The 23025-nt window shown below is 44.6% G+C and overlaps 1 protein-coding gene across 1 annotated transcript in view; it reads right to left on the reverse strand.

The window, feature by feature from the left end:
- The window catches only part of TXNDC11 (thioredoxin domain containing 11), a 100600-nt gene that overhangs the window by 31423 nt on the left and 46152 nt on the right, over nucleotides 1-23025 (reverse strand). The window contains exon 6 of the mRNA XM_068244697.1: nucleotides 11335-11447. Coding sequence (XP_068100798.1) covers nucleotides 11335-11447 — 113 coding nt within the window. The remainder of the gene's footprint in view (nucleotides 1-11334; nucleotides 11448-23025) is intronic.

Genomic DNA, 23025 nt, shown 5'->3' on the forward strand with positions numbered 1-23025 from the left:
ATGAGCACGAACGTGAGCACATATGCGCAGGTGCAGAAGATGCTGACATGGTGAAGTTGGCATCTGCAACAGAGGGGACCCCGGGACACCAGAGCTGCGGTGAGAGACATATTGGCTGCCGGGGCTGGAGGAAGCCCTGGGTAAGTAGATCTTGATTTTTTTTTTTTCCTTGGACCTTCCCTTTAATGTGATTTTAGTGATCACCAGCAAATCTGTAAGACACAGCTGAAATATTTGGTGAAGCAGAAAAAGGTTTTCCAGTACAGTATAATGTAAAATATTAGTCATTTGAAATTTACCTAGCTTGATTTAAAAAAACTGGAACTTTATCAAAAACCTTACATGATGCGACAATTTCAAAGCAATTTCTATCAGAGACGGCAAAAATTATTCAGGAAGCAAAAACGTGTTGACTAGTGTAAGCAGATTGCCTAGGGCCTGTACACAATGCCGCGCTTGCGCTGAGTTTTTAAAATCGAACGCAATTTTTAAATCGCAAAGCCTTCATGAAAATAGAAAAAAAAACGCATCACACCAGTGTGTACAGGTCTTAACGATTTTCATGATTTGTCAAAAGACAATGCAATTAACCACTTGCCGACCACCCACAGCCGATGGGCGGCGGCAAAGGACGCCGAAAGGACCGCAGTATGCCGAACGGCGGCTTTCGGCTCGTAGCGATCGCGTCACTGGTGACGTGCGCTGCCCCTGGCAACAGGCTCCGTCCACTTGTGACGTCATCCCGCCGGCCGGTAGTAAGCGTCGGCGGGAGGTTACCCGCTCGATCGCCGCATAAAAAGTGTAAACTACACTTTGTAATGTATACAAAGTGCATTATACAGGCTGCCTCCTGCCCTGGTGGTCCCAGTGATCGAGGGACCACCAGGGCAGGCTGCAGCCCTCCATGTCTGCACCAAACACACTGATCTGCCCCCCCCCCCCCCCCCCTGCCCTCTGATTGCCCACAGCACACCTCAGACCCCCCCCCCTGCCCACCCCCCAGACCCCTGTTTGCACCCAATCACCCCCCTAATCACCCAACAATCACTCCCTGTCACTATCTGTCAGTGCTATTTTTTTTTTATTAGGTCCTAATTTACCCCTGGGGTCTCCTGATCAAACCCCCCCCCCCCCCCAGTGTACTGTATACATCTATCCTCCCCTATAATCACCCAATGGTCACCTGTCAATCACCCATCAATCACCACCTGTCACTGCCACCTATCAGCGATCAGACCCTACACTGCCCCCTGCGGGCACCCAAACACCCGCCCAAACCCTCAGATCGCCCGCAGACCCACCGTCATATCACCACCAAAGTGCATTGTTTACATCTGTTCTTCCCTCTAATCACCCCCTAATTACCCATCAATCACTCCCTGTCAATATCTGTCAGTGCTATTTTATAGATTAGGTCCCTGACTGCCCTCTGGGGGCTCCTGATCACCCCCCCCCCCACCCTCAGATCCATTCCAGACATCCCCAGACCCCCCCCCCCCCCCCCCGTGTACTGTATACATCTATTCTCCCCTGTCAATCATAGACAAACACTTATATAGCGCTTTTCTCCCGGCGGACTCAAAGCGCCAGAGCTGCAGCCACAAGGACGCGCTCTATAGGCAGTAGCAGCGTTAGGGAGACTTGCCTAAGGTCTCTTGCTGAATAGGTGCTGGCTTACTGAACAGGCAGAGCAGAGATTCGAACCCTGGTCTCCCGTGTCAGAGCCCTTAACCATTACACTATCCAGCCACCTGTCAATCACCCATCAATCATCCAGTCACCACCTTTCACTGCCACCCATCTGATCAGACCCTAATCTGCCTCTTGCGGGCATCTGATCACCCCCACACCATCAGATCGCCCGCAGACCCACCGTCATATCACCACCAAAGTGCATTGTTTACATTTGTTCTTCCCTCTAATCACCCACTTATCACCCATCAATCACCCCCTGTCACTGCTACCCATCAGATCAGACCCTAATCTGCCCACACCCTCACATATGCCCCCCAGACCCCCTCTGATCAACTCGCCAGTGCATTGCTTGCCTATATTCCCCTCTCTAATCACACCTTGAGACACCCATCAATCACCTCCTGTCACCCCCCTAGCACTCCTATCCATCAGCTCAGGCCCTAATCTGCCCCATTTTAGAAAGAAGACACCCCAAGGTATTCTGTTAGGAGTATGAGGAGTTCATAGAAGATTTTATTTTTTGTTAGTGTAAAATGACCCTTTGTAAAAATAAAAATAAATTTCCGCTAACTTGTGACAAAAAATAAAATCTTGTATGAACTCACCATACTCCTAACAGAATACCTTGGGGTGTCTTCTTTTTAAAATGGGGTCACTTGTGGGGTTCCTATACTGTCCTAGCATTTTAGGAGCCCTAAACCATTAGTAGTCTAGAAACCAAATGCCTCAAAATGACCTGTGAATAGGACGTTGGGCCCCTTAGCGCACCTAAGCAAAAAAGTGTCACATGTGGTATCGCCATACTCAGGAGGAGTAGTATAATGTGTTTTGGAGTGTATTTTTACACATACCCATGCTGGGTGGGAGAAATCTCTGTAAAGGACTTTTTTTTTTCTTCTTCATTTTTTTTTTTTTTTTTTTTTTTTACACACAATTGTCCATTTACAGAGATATTTCTCCCACCCAGCATGGGTATGTGTAAAAATAACACTTTTTGTAGCCTAAGTGCGCTAAGGGGCCCAACGTCCTATGAGTACCTTTAGGAGTTCACCGGTCATTTTGAGGCATTTGGTTTCTAGACTACTCCTCACGCTTTAGGGACCCTAAGATGCCAGGGCAGTATAGGAACCCCACAAGTGACCCCATTTTAGAAAGAAGACACCCCAAGGTATTCCGTTAGTAGTATGGCGAGTTCATAGAAGATTTTATTTTTTGTCACAAGTTAGCGGAAAATGACACTTTGTGAAAAAAAAAAATAAAACAGTAAAAATCTATTTCCGCTAACCTGTGACAAAAAATAAAATCTATGAACTCACTATACACCTAACAGAATACCTTGGGGCATCTTCTTTCTAAAATGGGGTGATTTGAGGGGTTCCTATAATACCCTGGCATTTTAGGGGCCCTAAAGCGTGAGGAGTAGTCTAGAAACCAAATGCCTCAAAATGACCGGTGAAATCCTAAAGGTACTCATAGGACGTTGGGCCCCTTAGCGCACTTAGGCTACAAAAAGTGTTACACATGTGGTATCGCCGTACTCTGGAGAAGTAGTATAATGTGTTTTGGGGTGTATTTTTACACATGCCCATGCTGGGTGGGAAAAATCTCTCTGTAAATGGACAATTGTGTGTAAAAAAAAAAAAAAAAAAAAAAAAAAAAACCATTTACAGAGGTATTTCTCCCACCCAGCATGGGTATGTGTAAAAATACACCTCAAAACACATTATACTACTTCTCCTGAGTACGGCAATACCACATGTGTGACCCCTTTTTACAGCCTAGGTGCGCTAAGGGGCCCAACATCCTATGAGCACCTTTAGGCTTTACAGGGGTGCTTACAATTTAGCACCCCCAAAATGCCAGGACAGTAAACACCCCACAAATTACCCAATTTTGGAAAGTAGACACTTCAAGGTATTCAGAGAGGGGCATGGTGAGTCCGTGGCAGATTTCTTTTTTTTTTTTGTCACAAGTTAGCAGAAATGGAAACTTTTTCTTTGTTTTTTGTTTCAAAGTGTCATTTTTCGCTAACTTGTGACAAAAAATAAAATCTATGAACTCACCATGCCTCTCAGTAAATACTTTGGGATGTCTTCTTTCCAAAATGGGGTCATTTGGGGGGTATTTATACTATCCTGGAATTTTAGCACCTCATGAAACATGACAGGTGCTCAGAAAAGTCGGAGATGCTTCAAAATGGCAACATTCACTTTTTGCACCATAGTTTGTAAACGCTATAACTTTTACCCAAACCAATAAATATACACTGAATGTTTTTTTTTTTTTTTTTTTTTATCAAAGACATGTAGCACAATAAATTTGGACAAAAATGTATACAGAAATTTTACTTTGACAAATTTTATCACAGAAAGTAAAAAAAAAAAAAAAAAAAATTGACAAAAATCATGTCTTTTTCGATGAATATAATAAAAACTAAAAATCGCAGCAGCAATCAAATAGCACCAAAAGAAAGCTGTATTAGTGACAAGAAAAGGAGGGAAAATTCATTTAGATAGTAGGTTGTATGACCGAGCAATAAACCGTGAAAGCTGCAGTGGTCTGAATGGAAAAAAAGGCTCTGGTCCTTAAGGGGTAGAAAGACTGTGGTCCTCAAGTAGTTAAAAAACTCATACAATTTTAAAAGCGCAAGCGCAGCAGTATGTGCAGGCCCTAATGTGATGAGGGATTCCACTCTGGTTAGTTCTGAACTGTCAGGGAAGGAGCCGCACAGAGCCCACCTTCCATAAGAAAGCGTACAGAGATTATGAGGTACTGCAATTTAAGCACAGGACACACGACCACCAGCACAAAAATTAGGCCAACAGGCAGGGAAGTCCAGGAGCTAAGGGCTGGTTCATATTGGGCACTTTACCACGTTCACGATCATGATTCAGCAGCAGAAATTTCGCGATTTGCGCTTGTGATTCCCATTCAACAGAACAAGAATCACAGAGCAATTGCCCCCAAAACGCTGCATGCAGCCGTGTGCGATTAATTCAAAATCGCAACCGCTGCAGTGTGAATTTATCCATAGGGATACATTATAGCAGCGCTTTGTTGATCGCCAACGATCAGCAAAGCACTGAAAAATCGCCCAAATGTGAACCAGCCCCAAGTGTCTGCTTTCACCATTGTTAAAAAAAAAAAAAAAAAAAAAAAAAAAAGTCAGTTCAGTTTAATAGCTGGATAATGTACGGATTAAGGATCTGCCCCTGACACAGGGGAACAGGGTTCAAATCTCGGCTCTTCCTGTTCAGTAAGCCAGACAATTCAGTAAGGAGACATGGGTAAGATTCCCCAACATGCATACATGAAAAGATAGGCACCTGGAACAAAGAGCACAGGGGATTGCCGTTAGTAGAACATCGCTACAATTAGAGATCTTCTACTGCTGAATTCCAATAGTAAAATATCGGTAATGATTACCAATATTTTACTATGGTTAAACCTAATCCTATTCTCAAACAGAACCCTCACCTGGTGGTGCCTAACCTTAACCTTAAGAACCCCCTGGTGGTGCCTAATCCTAAGACCCCAGACCCTGTGCCTAACCCCATCCCCATGGCACCTAATGCTACCCCCCCCCCCCCCCCCCCCCCCACCACCTTAATTCTCTGCGGCAAAGCCAGGATTTCCGGCCAGGGACATTATTTCGGCGCTGGGAGGCACCTGATTAGAAGTCAGACATAGTAAAGGAGCTTGCGGAAATGCAAATTGCGGAATGCTGACCCTAACACCCCCCCCCCCCCCCCGGCGTGCCTAACCCCAAGACCCCCCCCCCCCAGTGCCTAAACCTAAGAACCACCCTGGTGGCACAAAAACCCCAAGAAACCCCCTGGTTGTTGCCTAATCATAAACTCCCCACCCACACCAGCCAGCCTAACCCTGACCCCCAGCATTGTAAAAGCCTCAATTTGTGGAAAAGAAGGTGCATTTCGCGGCCAGGAGACGCCTGATAGCAGGCAACGCTATCACTGCTACTGCCTACTGAGCGCGCCCTAGTGGCTGCAGCTCCAGCGCCTTGAGTCCGCCGAGAGAAATGCGCAATATAAATTTTCTGTGTCTTGCCATGTCTAGTGCTACACATTGCATGGGTTACTGGCAAAACAGATTTCAGCTTGCCAACAATATTTCAAATGGATTGGATTAACTGTATTTTAAGAATTCCCATAGTGAAGTACCGTTCATATCCTCAGCTATACTAAAGACCTCTTTCATATTTTTTTTTTTTTTTTCCTAATTCACATTTTTGTAATCAATGCAGAAAATTTCATCCTGGCGGTATAATTATTTCTGGATTTTACTGTCTGAAAGCAGTGCAATTTTTTCACACCCTTTTAGACCCTAAAAATCATGCCGCTAGATAGATGTACATCAGCCCTGCACATTCCACACCTCCAATGGATCCAGCTAGGTATTACCGCTCTGAGCTGCGGATTTCCGTCCCGAGCCTGACTCAGGGTTACCGCTAAGAAGGTTAAGTCGTGAGACATATTTGTTATTCTAAAATGTGTTTACAAATATAATATGAACTCCACACAATTATCAAGTGTGACATTGATCCTCTATACCTTTTATATAAGTAGTATTGACATTTTCATTATCAGGACAACAAACCGTTAACTTAACAAAATCAACATTTCTCTAGGTCACTTTAATGAAGCAGCTGGATGGCACCCCAGAGCAGTTAGACGCTGCCATAGAAACAATGCATATTTTGAGCAATAGACAGCTCCAGCTGTACGAGGTGGGCACCGGCACTCTGCTAGAGAGCTGCAAATCTGCATTTGGTACACAGCCAAGCACTGGATATCAACTACAGAGAATAACCAAATGCAAGAGATTTGCTATGGACTACCTGAGCACTGGCAAATGGATAAATACATCTGCAAGGAAAACAACTAAAGGGGAGTGTCAGTTGGGTTACAGGAAAGAAAACATTTCAGGAGTGTTGGGGGGATAGGTAGGGAGTGAGAAGATTTAACAATTGGTGGGAGGTTATGATTAAATGTCAAGAAGCACTGTACATCGGGGGAGGTTAAAGGACAACTGAAGTGAGAGGGATATGGAGGCTGCCAATTTTTTTTGTTTTAGGGCTGGTTCAGACGGACGCTTGCGGAGCGTTTACCGCAAGCGTTCGGACCGTCGCGGTAAACGCTCCCATTCAAGTGAATGAGAGCGTTTACACCAAGCTTTTGCGCGCTTTTACCCGAACGCGGCGTTCGGGTCCCGATTTTCGCGAGCGTTCGGGCTGCCCCTGGAAGCAACATGTAGCTTCCAGGGAGCGGCCAACCGCGACGGCTAATGTTCCCCTACGGGAAAAAAAAACCGCAACAGCATCACGACGCGACCGAAGGCTACTGAAAGCCTGACCGCTCAGCCGCCGCAACGCCCCCAGACGCGACGCTACGCAGACGTCCGTCTGAACCAGCCCTTAAACAATACCAGCTGCCTGGCAGTCCTGCTGATCTATGTGGCTGCAGCATTGTCTGGAGCACACCAGAAACAAGCATGTGGCTAATCTTGTCAGATCTGACAATAATAGGCAGTGGAAGGGTATTGCCTACAAACAGGCAATCAATGGAGAAAAGTGATGAAAACCTCAACCAAAGCACCTCTGCAAAGTGTACTCTGAAAAGAAGTGCCGCAGTAATTTGGGCACTGGGAGAATCCACTAGAAGAATATTGGTATAAATTACAGATATTGGACTTTTATGCGCTGGCTAATATTGATAGAATATCGGTATAATTACCTATAATTCTGCAATCACTTTCTCACACTAACCCACCCTCTACCTACTCTTAACACTAACTTACCCATCCCCGTCGATATCTGTTCTGCAATCTCTGTCGCTAAAATATCCCTCCGATGATATCTGTGCCACTTTGCATAGCCATGAAATTTCATCTATAACCTTGCATCCCCCAAATTATACATTAAGCACCGCAATTAACATTGCAGTCTATACAGCACCCATATTACCAGACAGCCCCCACATGAGTTGCTTCATCTGCAAATTCAACAGAATACCGATCACCACACTTTATCAATATTCCAATTGTCAGCCTCAGATACAGCTACAAACTACAATGGGCACCCCCTGACGCTAAATACCCTCCCTTCCCAGGAGCAATTTAACTCCCTCAGGGCCTGAGCCGGCTAACTCTCCCCTTCCCCTCCCCACTTGCGCTTCCACCCATGTCTCCCCCGACTTATGCTTCTTTCCCCTCAGGTCTCCCCCGAGCGGAGGATGAATCACTTACCAATAATGCAGCCCAGGGCTCTTCTTCACTCAGTACATTTTGTCTGACTCCTCCGCCAGAGATAGCACAGCACCTCTTCCTTCCTCACAGGCATGTATGTATGCACTGACGTGACATGCCTATGTCACATAGGGGAGAGCACCAATGCAGCTGTGAAAGCTGCACCCCCCAGTCAGCCCAGGGCTCTTCTTCACTCAGTACATTTTGTCTGACTCCTCCCCCCAGAGATAGCACAGCACCTCTTCCTTCCTCACAGGCACGTATGCACTGACATGACATGCCTGCGGAACGTAGGGGAAAGCACCACTGCAGCTGTGACAGTGCAGGGAAGAAGGGAACCATGGCAAAAGGTGACTCATGATCAGGACAGGAGGCATGACTGAGCACCTTCTGCAGCAGAATCCAGGTGATGTATAAGACATTACCAGCACGGTGGCGTAGTGGTTAGCGCACTCGCCTTGCAGCGCTGGGTCCCCAGTTCGAAACCCAATCAGGTCAACATCTGCAAGGAGTTTGTATGTGTTACCCGTGTCTGCGTTTTCTCCCGGCACCCGTTTCCTCCCACATCCCAAAAACATACAGATAAGTTAATTGGTTTCCAACTAAATTGGCCGTAGACTGATACATGCACTACACAATACTTACATAGGACTATGGTAGGATTAGATTGTGAGCCCCTCAAAAGGACAGTTAAATGAGAAAACAATATACTCTGTACAGCGCTGTGTAATATGTTAGTGCTATATAAATACTTAAGTAAATAAATAAGAGACATTGTGAGGCTGTTATGGATATAGTGGTGTCCTGAATAAGTGTGTGTGTGTGTGTGTGTGTGTGTGTGTGTGTGTGTGTGTGTGTGTGTGTGTGTGTGTGTGTGTGTGTGTGTGTGTGTGTGTGTGTGTGTGTGTGTGTGTGTGTGTGTGTGTGTGTGTGTGTGTGTGTGTGTGTGTGTGTGTGTGTGTGTGTAATATTCAGGACCCATCTATGTATACTTCTTAGCCTGTAATGGCGTGTATATAGTGGGGTCCTGAAAATTAGGCTGGTATGGCCAGTATATCGTGGGGCCCCAAATACAAGGCTTATGTGGTATGTATATAGTTGAGTCCTGAATATGACACCAAGGCCTCTTTTCAGTCTGCACCTGGATAAGCAGCTTCCCGGGACATACATATGATCCAATTGTTGTTCAGTTGGGCGCAAGAACTCCAGGGTCATGTTAAAAACTATTCTTCTATTCTAATTGCCCCTCAGAGTTTTAGCAACTCGAGGGAGATATGTCTTTTGTGCTCCTAAAAATCAAATTTCATGTAAATAATATGCAGCTTGAAATTGGACCAGAATATCTACCTGCCAATTTTTATTGTTCCAACTTCAAGCTGCATATAATTTGCATGAAATTTAAACTTTAGGCAAACTCATTTGCATCTTATTGACCATCTCTAGTACCCACCTTGCAACACCCAACTTCCTGCAGTGGTGTGTGAGCAGAGCATGCATGTGTACCATCCCCACCCCCAAAGTCATATCTATACATACAGACAGTGCTTTATAGACCCTGGGGAAACCACACACACAGAACACTCTGCATTCAACTCTGCCTTAGGCTAGGGCAGGACAGGTGCCCCTCCAGCAGCTAAACCAAGAGACTGAAGTCTGTAATCACTGCACAATACTTTCTGGAGAGCAACTTTAGAAGTTAAAATTTCCATTTAAAATACAGTTTAATTTTACACAGAGAAAAGACAGTAAGATTGGTCTTAGCAAGCAACTAGGGTACAATTGTCAGAATAAGCTTTTATGCAATACAGATCGGTACCAGGCCTAGAGTCCCAGAATCAAATCTGGACTAGGACACTAGCCTCATGGAGCTGGTATGTTCTTCCTGTGTTTGCAATGGTTTTTCTCTGGGAAATCTGGTTCCCTACCAAACCCCAAAACATTTAACCAAAAAACCACTTGCCATAGATTCTGGTAGAGATTTAGACTGCAAGTCCCCCTGAGGGAAAGTTTGTTATATGAACCTGTTAAATGTACTCCTTAAAGTTCAGCAGAAAAAGGTCCATACTATATACAGTATATAAATATAAATGATCTGTATGTATGCATAGGTTAATGTGCCCTGCTTAGGCTTGCTAAAGTATTTTTCATTCTTGGTTAGAGACTATTCAAATCTTCTGCTTTTACATACACTATGAATAATTATCCGCATGTACTACATTACATTCAGCATGCACAGCTAATAGTTCTTTTTCTTTCATGAATGTGCAAATGCACATAACCACTTTTTATGCAGCATGATTTAACAAGATTGCCTTGCACTCAGCTCTGACAGCTAAGAAAGGCGTCTCAGTTAAATCCTGCTAAATCAGATGTCGCAGGTTCATACATTGGCAAAGAGAAATGGAAGCAGCTAAAAAAAATTCAGGGTCATCTTCTTGAAGATGTATTTTCAAGTATGGTGCCTACTGTAATTATGAAACAGTGGAACCCAGATTTCTGGGAAGGCTTCGGTCTCGGGTGGATGCTCTCTAAGGGGGAAGCTGGATGTGAAAGAGGAGCTACTGAATAGAAGAAGGGGCTACACATAGTAAAATAAGGCTCATAGAGGTGAGCTGTTGCCCAAGATAGCTGTACATGAAAGAGGAACTGCACTACACAGAGATATTACAGTTGGAAGAGTGAGCTGCACCTGGAATGGGAGGGGCACTATTGCACATAGTTGAGGAGCAACACGAAAGTTGGCCAATGGCTGGAAAATACCCCCCAAAAAAACTATAAATCTGGCCTTAATGATCAGGTGAGATGGATAATAAAACTTGTATCTCTCAATGCAGTCAGCATATAAAACTTTCACAGCTCTTCTGACAGAACAAACAGAACTGGCTGGGCTAAGCAAAGCTTTGCTGTTTATGGTGATCTTACCATACAGTAGACCCTGAAAATAACTGGATTATGCCCATATGTACTGTCACTCTACCAGAGGTTTGCACAATTTTTCAAAAAAAGTGTACATCACCTCAGTTAATATCGGATCTGTTTCATGCAGAAAACAGTAGAATAGTTTCAGTATGGCTGTTCTTGCAGTGATGATGAATAGGGCTAAAGAGCTGATAAAATAAACACATTAAATATGGCAAAAATTGAAAAGACTACAGGGAGTCTAAAAAGTAGCCAAAATCCTCCACTGCCCATGTAAGCAGTTTCCATGGTAACTCGCAGTTCTCTGAATAAATCACAATCCACTGTACAGCTTTGCCCTGTAGAATTAAGCTGTAATGCTTCAAAATCACTTAATAACCACTGCATAGGTGTTTTATATTACTTTCCTGAGAGATACACAAGTACAAATGACTTAATTTTCTACCAAGCACTTACTAAAGAAGTATTTCGGTTTCTGTGTAAATAAACACTTCCGGGATCGGCGAGGGAGATTTTCTCTGCAATGTTACGATCAGTGATCACCCCATACTGAACGGTTTGTATGTAATCTGAAAAGAAAATTGTAGCACATATGTAAACAAGTCATTTATGGTAACGTTTGGGGCAGCATTACAAGAGTTTTGACCTGTCAATGATTTCAAACCTTTCATCCTGTCAGGTAAGAAAGCACCACGGGCCTATTTCCACTAGCTGCGGATCGTGGTAGTTTTATGCATTCAATTTCAGATGTGGAATTCCAGCCTATTGAAATCAATAGGTTGCATCTGAATCGCATGCAGCCAGAAAAAAAAAATAGCTGCAGCTTTCCATAGACCGCATCTGAAACCATATAGCCATGTATGCAATAGCAATACAGCTTCAGCAGTGCAACAGCACAGGTGCCACGCCCGATTTGGAAACTGACGCAAGAACTAGTGGAAATGTGCCCTAAATGTGTGACAGGCCAGGGCATGATGAGGACATTAGCGAGATAATGAAGAGATCATGAGCTCAGTGCAAAACTGATTACCAACTGTAAAAGCCCTCATGTGACACTGTCCTAAATCATAGATAAGATTATTTGATTACCACCAAGTCCATACAGAACAGTTGTACTTCCTGTGTGTCTACAATAATACAATTGTATACACAAAGAATAAGATGCTTCTTATTCCTCCACTGAACACTCAGATTTACACTGGAACTATAGCTCTGCCACACAAACTGCTGTATTGAAAGCTTAACCTACATTTTTTCAATTAAGCATATAAAGAATTTGCACTCACATGATTTCTATCCAAAACCATTGTGAAACTCCCTAGCAGTAAACAGCACTAGCGATTTAACACTTAATTTCTAGGGGTTGAGATGAACAGGATCTGGACCAAGAAGTCATGCTGGGGAGTAAAGCTGCAAGCAATCTTTTTGCTGGAAGTGGGTGCTTTTTCACTGGTTGGGGCGGGGGATATGCGTCATCTCGCCAGCCAGAGTGAGAGTCCTGGGCATGCGCGGTTCAATATTAGAGAACCGCGCATGCGCAGGACTCTCCGCCGGCTGGCGTGATGACGCATATCGGCCAAGTGGGAAGCAGCCCTGACGAATTCAGGCTGAAGTTGTACAATAACGGAGCCATCAAGCAGGACCAGGAGAGGAGCCAGGAGGATGCCGGGGGACCTCGCAGCCTACGGTGGGCTGTAGGAAACCCCAGGTAAGTGGAAATTCTGATTTTAGAACCTGCTCAGGGTCCCTTTAAGATTCTTTATACACCATTTCAGATTTTTTGTTGATACGATTGATTTAGAGAAAACTTATTTCACAAATGCTACTGACAATGTCAGCTAACCGAAGGGTTTAACATTTCTTTCAAAAATAAAAGACACTTTCTTTTCTAGATCAAACAGGCCCCAATGGTCTCGCTGATGGGACAGCGCTATGTCATTGGGGCCAATCACTGCGGTGCACTGCAGTGATTGGCCCCAATGACAGAACGTTGTGCCGTCGGAGATACCATAAGGGCCTGTTACAAAGCAGAGAAGCGGGCGGCTGTGATTAGCGGAGGTGCAGAGGGATCCTTCCCTGATTGGCCTGGGTCCTTGCTTGTGTTATCTGATGGGTGCCCTCAGGAATGCACAGCTTATAGATTTCCAGCTCGTACTTCCGCATTTTGTTCTGCTGTAGGGAGGGCAGCCGGTTGGTGAACTCCTCCAAGTGGACGGGCAAGATGACGTTCTAGGACTTGCTGGAGGAGGAGGAAGCCAAGTACGAGGTCTGCATAGCGGCTCCCGCCACCACCATCAGTGTCATCTTGGTGCGGTGGTGGTAATGAGCAGGTCCCTTTCAGTATCTAGGAGGTCTCAAATGCCCGACAGTGGCAAGCAAGTTACCAGAGGTAAGGTATCCCTGCCAGGAGCTTCGGTGAGGCGAACCTACTCCATGGGCTGCTAGGTCACACTTCCAAGCAACGGGAATCTTAATTTCTTTCACCCCTTGGAGCATGCTGACTTGCTGCAAGGATTTGTGGTGTACTGTAGGGGGAAACCTGGCGCCCACACGAATAATGCATTATTCAGTCCATAAGATGCAGGAACTTTTCCCTCTTTTGGAGAAAATGTGTGTCTTACAGTAAAAAAAAAATATGGTATATCCTCTATGTTGGTCTGGTCCCCTCTGTTCTCCCGCAATGGACCACAATCCAGCCGCATGCACCCACTGATTGCGCTCCTGTAAGCAGTTACAGTCTTAGCGAACTGCGCATGTGCAGAAAAGTCCCAACCATGAGAACGCTATTGGGGACTTTACCAAGGCTGTCTGTGGGAGCACCAAGGGGATTAGCCAGACATCGAGGAGCCGGCGGACTACTGGGGGCTGGAAGAAACCCAAGCATAAACCCTTGTCATATTTTTGTAACAGGTACACTTTAACTACTCTTTAGCTTGCTGGAGGATGAAAAATTATTGATAAGGAGATAAGCAAGTAAACAGACATTTTGATGCATTCTAAGGAGCTGATCAAACACGGCTATTTACCATGTATGCACTGTCTCTGTTGAGGCAGTAGAATACAGGGATGCTCAAATCCGAATTCGGTGAAACCCCTGGATAGTTGCTATCCGGATTTCACCCAGATACCTGTGCGGGGTGGTCAAGCATACCTGTGACGTCTTCTTCGGTCCGTCCCTCGGCGCCTCCCACAATGCGTTCCACGCGGCGGTCACATGATTACAAACACTTCCTTCTTCCGGGTTGAAGGAGGAAGTGTTTGTAGCCAAGTGATGCACGTGGACCGTATCGTGGGAGGTGCCGAGGGACAGACCGAAGAAGACGTCAGACAGGTAAGCTTGACTACTCCCCCCCCCCCCCCCCCCCCCGCAAAGGTTTACTGGGTGAAATCCAGATAGCAACTATCCGGGGGTTTCACCCGAATTCGGATTTGAGCATCCCTAGTAGAAAACTCCTGCCAAAGAACACAATAAAAGTCCAAGGAGATGGACTACATCCATTCTCAATAGTGCAATGGAAGATCGAGTCGCTGCAAACACCACTGCAGAGCCAAAGGGGAGCCAGGGATCCAAACAACTCCAAGCAAAAGTTCCAAAAAAGGATATCCCGCTACACCGGTTGGCAACGTAAAAAATCTAAGGCTATATTTAGAACATCAAAATGACACAGAAAAAAAGCTCACGCGAATCGGAGCTCTGCACGGCTCCTTAATCATAGCTTTTTTTCTGTGGGTCATTTTATGTTCTAAATAAAGTCTTGGATTTTTTTACCTTGCCAATCTGTGTAGCAGGATATCCTTTTTTGGAACATTCGCAAAACTGCTTTCAATGGAAAACAGATAAAAATATTAAAACATCCAACCCCAGACCCTTCCCAACCCAGGTTTCCCTTGATCTTTGCCGTCAAAACAAATGCTTTAACGGATACAAAAATATGTATTGTACATCCCCCAATCCACCACAGAGTGTACCTAGCCTGAGAATCAATTAGAAAAATACTAAAGTCCACTTTTTTTGTTTTTAGTGGTGATATTTTTAAAATCCCTGTTCCTATAAATTGCACAGCTGCATTCTGCTGTTTTCACAATTAACCTAAAACTAAATTGCTGGTGCAGTCGCCCTGATTTACCAGTTATTTTATGCTGCAGAAGGCTGGAGCACAAGTGAACCTGTTGTAGATGTACTCAAATCCATATTATTAGCTTGCAGGAGTTATGAAATCCGACATAGAATACATGGTAGTATGGTCAAGTGACCAAAGTGCCACTGAATGGCAGAGAAAATATGTGCCGCAAGGGCCCTGGTCTATTAAAAAAAAAAAAAAAAAAAAAAGCCTACAGCTCAGTGGATGCATGCACTGGAGCATCCTCAGTAAAGAGCAGTTTGTGTTTTTACTGTAGGCATCATAGTTACGTAGGTATTTGGGTTGAAAAACGAAATACGTCCAAGTTCAACCAGAGAACAAAGTACAACACCAGCCTGCTCCTTCACATATCCCTGTTGATCCAGAGGAAGGCAAAAAACCCTTACAAGGCATGGTCCAATTAGCCCCAAAAGGGAAAAAATTCCTTCCCAACTCCGGATGGCAATCAGATAAAATCCCTGGATCAACATTACTGGGCATTACCTAGTAATTGTAGCCATGGATGTCTTTCAACGCAAAGAAAGCATCTAAGCCCCCTTTAAATGCAGGTATAGAATTTGCCATAACTACTTCCTGTGGCATTCCACATCTTAATCACTCTTACTGTAAAGAACCCTTTCCTAAATAAATGGCTAAAATGTTTTTCCCCCATGCGCAGAGAAGGCCTAGGGACAAAAAAACCTCATCCCCCAAGCTTTTGTATTGCCCTCTGATGTATTTAGAGGCTGTGAAGTCTGCTTAGATACTCATGGGAAATTAATCTGCTTAAACGATAAAGGCGCCCAAGAAATAAAATAATTAAAATAATGCGGTAGCTTACCTCATGGATGACAACACTTATGGTACTGATCAAAGTTTTAATGACATTAACAGATGTGTGTATGCATTTATACAGGAATTTATAGACTGAATTGTTTAGAAGTGTATTAGACTGTTGATTATCTATTTAAGGGTGTAAGACCGAGTTTCCTCTGTACTTCTCCTTAGGCACAGAATGTTGGCCTGATGAAGTGGGATGTTTTTGTTCCCACCAAACGCGTTGTCTTGTACTAATAAACGTTTAGTTATTCTCCACAGCCAATTATTGGATGGTTGCCCAATACTGCAACCCACCTTTGTGAGTACCACAGATTTGTATATCATTCCATTTTTAGTATCGGAACATACTACACCATCCGGGCTCCCAGTGTGTTTTTTTTTTTCTCTTTTAAAAAAGGGCTCGTCCTTTCCACCTATAGTTTGGTTAAAGGATAAGCGTGAGACACTATCACCCTCAGAGCATTCAGCTGTTGCAAACAAAAATGCCCTGCTTGGTTAAGCATATCTGTTTAAGTCACATACAGGGAAAAGAGAACAGGGAAAACAAAATTCCCTATCTTTACCCTCCCATGAAATAATCCCCTTTGATTGAAACTAATAGTTACCTTCACAAAGGCTATTCCACACAAGCTTTTCATTTGTACATACCCTGCAAATTAAGCCAATGACTTAATACTCAGGAAATCTACAGTAAAACGCTGGGAGTGATCAGTGTCTACTGACAGCTTAACTTAGATTTGTTAACACGGTGCCCTCCAATTCCCCCAGGTGCCCCTTTACACCAATAGATGGTGCAAAGCTCCGCCTCTAGCCCACCACTGCCCAGTCTCTGCATTAACACAGCACTGCAGTGTGTTTGGCACCATGTAGAACATTCATGCAGATACATTTTCTAGCAGTGTAGAAGAGCTGCTGTATTGGCTTGTATTGAATGGGGATGATACTCTCAGTACATTGCAGGCAGCAGTAGTACCAAACCATGTACACTGCTCGATTCTGCTGTGAGTGAACAGGCCCTGAGACGGCAATAACCATACAGTGTCTGTAATACCTGTCAAATGTTAGATAAAATAAAAAGGTAAGCAGGTAATGATATTCTCTGTATTTGCAGAAAGCAAGAAGGCAGTCCCATGAAACTGAGAACTTGCAGTCCAGCAAGGTGAGATGAAAATGTGCACAAGCACAATACTATTTACATATACAGAACATGGCAGAGATGAGAGCACGTAAAGGTTAAAGCCGGCCTGAACTCAGAACTTCCTCTCTGCTCTAAAAGATTTAAAAAAAAAAAAAAAAAAAAAACAACACAACAACCTTTAAAACAAAAAAAATTTTTATTTGTTAGAGCTGATACAAATCCTGCAATAAACCCGCACTGTTTCTACTTCCAGCTTTCATAGAAGCAGACATTGTTAACAGCCTGTGCTTTCAAATGAGCTTATCTGCCATCTCTGCCGTGGCAGTCAGGTGACAGGGGAGAGATCAAATTACAACTTGTGATTAGACACAAATGTGGGGGAATTAGACAGGCTAAATACATACAGGGTGCATTTCCTCTAGGTTTTTCTGCTGTCCTTTGCAAACGTTCAGGTCCACTTTAAGTTAGATTTGCTTTAGGTTGACAAGCCGTTTTGGCATAAATGCAATCTTCTTTATCCAACTGATGGTTTTGTTTTGCGATTACAATCTTAAAGCATTATCAGCATCAGATAAACATTTGCACTAGAAAAAGTCATAAGGAGCAGCTTGTTTTATCTCCATGGTGTTCTATTTCTACATACTTATTCACAGAAAGCCCAGCTAGGAGACCTCCCCCTTGCGATCCTATTTCTGCATTCTTGTAGCATAATAGCTCATTCAAGAGAGTAGTGGATATTAACTGACCCCTTGAGAATTTCCTATACAAATACAAGTAAAACAGAAATGACAGCCATTTCTTTGGTGAGGTGAAAGTAAAGCTGGCTCTGTGGGGAGAACCTACCATGTTGGAATACCTGAGAACTTTAACCTCCTTAGCGGTATGCCAGACACTGTGTTGGGCATACCACTGTCTGTCTTCAGGAGTGCCCCAAGATGAATAAATGTGCAGTAATAGCTGGAAAACCTTAAGCTAGCACTAGGCTAGCTAGTAAGTGTCCGGACCCCTCGATCCCCTGCGATCCCCCCGTTTATACATTACCCAGCCTGGATCCAGCGATTGCACAGCCTCCCTGCACAGCTCCGGTCTCTCTATGGGGAGGATCGGGTTTGCGCATGACGTCAGGGATGTCATGTGTGATCCTCCCCATAGTGAAGACCGGAGCTGTCCGGGGAGGCTGCGCCGATCGCTGGAGCCAGGCTGGGTAATGTATAAACTGGCTGGATCGGGAGATCGAGGGGTGCCGGACACTTTTACTAGCTATTACTGCACATTTATTCATCCTGGGGCACAAAGTTACATAACCTCCTGAGCGGGGGGAGGAGGAAGGAGGAAGGAGGAGGAGGAGGGTGGTGACTGAATGCAAGACCAACCATTCAAAATGAGATCATTATTTTTTCCATGACAAGATAAATGAATGGTAGGGGCTCTAGAATAGAGGCACAGCAGTTTGAAGCACAATAACGGTTTGAACAATAGAATGGATGTATTATTATTATTATAAGGGAGCACACAACAGAAAGCCTAGAAAGGAGGAGCTCTATCATGGAGATGCCAAAATGTGCCTAGCTATGCCAGTGCTTCCCAGCGATCTCAAAATTTGTAGGATTCCTCTAGTCCAGGGCTGTAGAGTCGAGGAGTCTGAGCAATTTTTGGGTACCTGGAGTTAGAGTAGTACAAAAATGCACCCACTCCTAAGATATTTAAACGAATTTAAAAAAAAAAAAAATTATGTAGTATTTATATAGTGCCAACATTTCTGTAGCGCTGTACTACAGAGTATAATATGCAGAGTATAACAGTCATCATAAAGATTTTGTATATACAGTAAAAGCAATGATTAGACCATGATGCAAATAATTCTGTGTTGATGGAGGTTTATGCACATTTTGTATGCACGTGTATGCACTTGTAAATTGACTAATTAAATTCCACCTTTACCGGAGTTCATTGGTCCTTTTTTCAAGCTGCAAACCTTTTTAATCAACATTTGCATGATCCTGCATCAACCCAGAATTATTTGCATCTCACTGATGGGACATCCAACTATGCTATTTCGCAGACTCGCATTCATATTAAATTAAATCATTTTAATATGTATTTTAGAACATTATAAGAGTATTTTTAATATGAGCTGTAATTTGTTTAGACAAGTGCATTTGAGTGTTAACAAATGTCAGCTCCTGTACCAATTCTACATGATTTTTAAACTCCCCTGCTCATGAAATCAATTTGATAGGTTATTGAATTTGGGGACTACAAATTAAGTTATATAGTAGTACTATACTCTACATACTGTATGCACTCACTGCAGGGCTGTTGTGAATCCCCTAAGAATGTTGGGCACTTTGAACCTAAAGGTGTTTTGTTTATCATCCATATAGCAGATTGAGATTGCGTGTGAAGAATGGGTAATAGTGAAGGAATCCCCTCATTCTCCTGCAGAGTACATGCACATCACTCTTAAGCCTGGTACACCTTTCAGTTATGATACACTTTCAAATATGGGGTCAACAGATTTTGAATACTATGAGCAGAATGTGTAGGTAAACTCTCATACTACATGGAGGTGCAAAATTGGTCAGTGATTGGCCAATCATAATTAATAGTGTGTACTAGGCTTTAGATATAGCCACAGTTAAGATTGCCTAGGTCCCAATTGATGTTCTTTGTTCTTGTCAGTACCCTCTACATGTACTCTTACCACAGACTAGTTTTGATTTTACAGCTAGATCCTAAGTATAGTTAAAATGTGTCTCTTGTGTACATAAAAAAACAGAGGTAACACTGCAAATCCAACAGATTGTTTAACCACTTCCCGACCGCCCAACGCACAGAGGCGGCCGGGAAGGACCGCCGCATGCACAGAGGCGGCGGTCCTTTTACGGGCATGGGCGGCGCGATCGCGTCATTCATGACGCGATCGGCCGCCGGGGACTGGCTCCGCCCCCCTCGCGCTGTAACCCGCCGGCCGTTCGGAAGCGCCGGCGGTTTTTTAGCACCCGGATCGCCGCATACAAAGTGTATAATGTTTACAAAGTGTATTATACAGGCTGCCTCCTGCCCTGGTGGTCCCAGTGTCCGAGGGACCACCAGGGCAGGCTGCAGCCACCCTATGTCGCACCCAAGCACACTGATTTCCCCCCCCCCCCTGCCTTCTGATCGCCCACAGCACCCCTCAGACCCCTGTTTGCACCCAATCGCCCCCCTAATCACCCATCAATCACTCCCTGTCAACACTTTTTTTTTATTAGGTCCCTAACTGCACCCTGGGGACTCCTGATCACCCCCCCACCCCTCAGATTCTCCCCAGACCCCCCCCCCCCCCGTGTACTGTATGCATCTATCCCCACTGATCACCTGTCAATCACCCGTCAATCACCCCCTGTCACTGCCACCCATCAATCAGCCCATAGCCTGCCCCTTGCGGGCAATCTGATCACCCACACCAATAGATCGCCAGCAGATCCGACGTCAGATCACCTCCCAAGTGCAGTGTTTACATCTGTTCTCTACCCTAAACACCCACTAATTACCCATCAATCACCCCCTATCACCACCTGTCACTGTTACCCATCAGATCAGACCCTAATCTGCCCCTTGCGGGCACCCAATCACCCGCCTACACGCTCAGATTGCCCTCAGACCCCCCCCCCCCATATCAATTCGCCAGTGCAATATTTACATCTGTGCTTCCCTGTAATAACCCACTGATCACCTGTCAATCACCTGTCAATCACCCACTGTCACTGCCACCCATCAATCAGCCCCTGTCACTGCCACCCATCAATCAGCTTCTAACCTGCCCCTTGCGGGCAATCTGATCACCCACCCACACCAATAGATCGCCCACAGATCCGACGTCAGATCACCTCCCAAGTGCAGTGTTTACATCTGTTCTCTACCCTAAACACCCACTAATTACCCATCAATCACCCCCTGTCACTGCTACCCATCAGATTAGACCCCTATCTGCCCCTAGGGCACTCAATCACCCGCCCACACCCTCAGACCCCAGCCCTGATCACCTCGCCAGTGCATTGCTTGCATCTATTCCCCCCTCTAATCACACCTTGAGACACCAATCAATCAATCACCTCCTGTCACCCCCTAGCACACCTACCCATCAGATCAGGCCCTAATTTGCCCCGTGTGGGCTCCTGATCACTCGGCCAAACCCTCAGATCCCCCTCAGACCCCCGTCTGATCACCTCCCCAGTGCATTGATTGCATCTATTTTCCCCTCTAACCACCCCCTGAGACACCCATCAATCACCTCCTGTCACCCTCCTAGCACTCCTATCCATTAGATCAGGCCCAATACAACCTGTCATCTAAAAGGCCACCCTGCTTATGACCGGTTCCACAAAATTTGCCCCCTCATTGACCACCTGTCATCAAAATTTGCAGATGCTTATACACCCTGAACAGTCATTTTGAGACATTTGGTTTCCAGACTACTTACGGTTTTGAGCCGGTAAAATGCCAGGGCGGTATAGGAACCCCACAAGTGACTCCATTTTAGAAAAAAAGACACCCCAAGGTATTCTGTTAGGTGTATGACGAGTTCATAGAAGATTTTATTTTTTGTCAAAAGTTAGCGGAAATTGATTTTTATTTTTTTTTTCACAAAGTGTCATTTTTCACTAACTTGTGACAAAAAATAAAATCTATGAACTCGTCATACACCTAACGGAATACCTTGGGGTGTCTTTCTAAAATGGGGTCACTTGTGGGGTTCCTATACTGCCCTGGCATTTTAGGGGCCCTAAACCGTGAGGAGTAGTCTAGAAAACAAATGCCTCAAAATGACCTGTGAATAGGACGTTGGGCCCCTTAGCGCACCTAGGCTGCAAAAAAGTGTCACATGTGGTACCGCCGTACTCAGGAAAAGTAGTATAATGTGTTTTGGGGTGTATTTTTACACATACCCATGCTGGGTGGGAGAAATCTCTCTGTAAATGGACAATTGTGTGTAAAAAAAAAAAATCAAACAATTGTCATTTACAGAGATATTTCTCCCACACAGCATGGGTATGTGTAAAAATACACCCCACAACACATTATACTACTTCTCCTGAGTACGGCGGTACCACATGTGTGGCACTTTTTTACACCCTAAGTACGCTAAGGGGCCCAAAGTCCAATGAGTACCTTTAGGATTTCACAGGTCATTTTGCGACATTTGGTTTCAAGACTACTCCTCACGGTTTAGGGCCCCTAAAATGCCAGGGCATTATAGGAACCCCACAAATGACCCCATTCTAGAAAGAAGACACCCAAAGGTATTCCGTTAGGAGTATGGTGGGTTCATAGAAGATTTTATTTTTTGTCACAAGTTAGCGGAAAATGACACTTTGTGAAAGAAAACAATTAAAAGCAATTTCCGCTAACTTGTGACAAAAAAATAAAAACTTCTATGAACTCGCCATACTCCTAACGGAATACCTTGGGGTGTCTTCTTTCTAAAATGGGGTCATTAGTGGGGTTCCTATACTGCCCTGGCAATTTAGGGGGCCTAAACCGTGAGGAGTAGTCTTGAAACAAAAATGACCTGTAAAATCCTAAAGGTACTCATTGGACTTTGGGCTCCTTAGCGTACTTAGGGTGCAAAAAAGTGCCACACGTGATATCGCCGTACTCAGGAGAAGTAGTATAATGTGTTTTGGGGTGTATTTTTACACATCTAATTACAACAGAGAGAAAATGTGTGCATCAACCAAGTGAACATGACAAATCTGGCTTTGCAAATTTGGCCTATTGGCTAATCACGAGACATTGCTCATGCAAATATGCATTTGCTTTCGCATGCCTAAATATGCAGGGTCAAAAACCAAAAACCGCAAAACAATTGCCCTGGGGGAATTAGTTCATGCTACATAGCACTATCCAGGGGCGCCACGAGGAGGCTTCCCATTGCCCCCATACAACCGGGGGGCCGTGGGGGTCCCAGGCTCTCTCACCGCCTGGAACCCACACAGCGGCACCTCGGAGGTGGAGGCTGGGGGGTGCAGGCGATCTCCCCAGCATGGCCAGCGCCGGGAAGAG

Source organism: Hyperolius riggenbachi, chromosome 7 (assembly GCF_040937935.1).
Source record: "Hyperolius riggenbachi isolate aHypRig1 chromosome 7, aHypRig1.pri, whole genome shotgun sequence".
NCBI classification, from domain to species: domain Eukaryota; kingdom Metazoa; phylum Chordata; class Amphibia; order Anura; family Hyperoliidae; genus Hyperolius; species Hyperolius riggenbachi.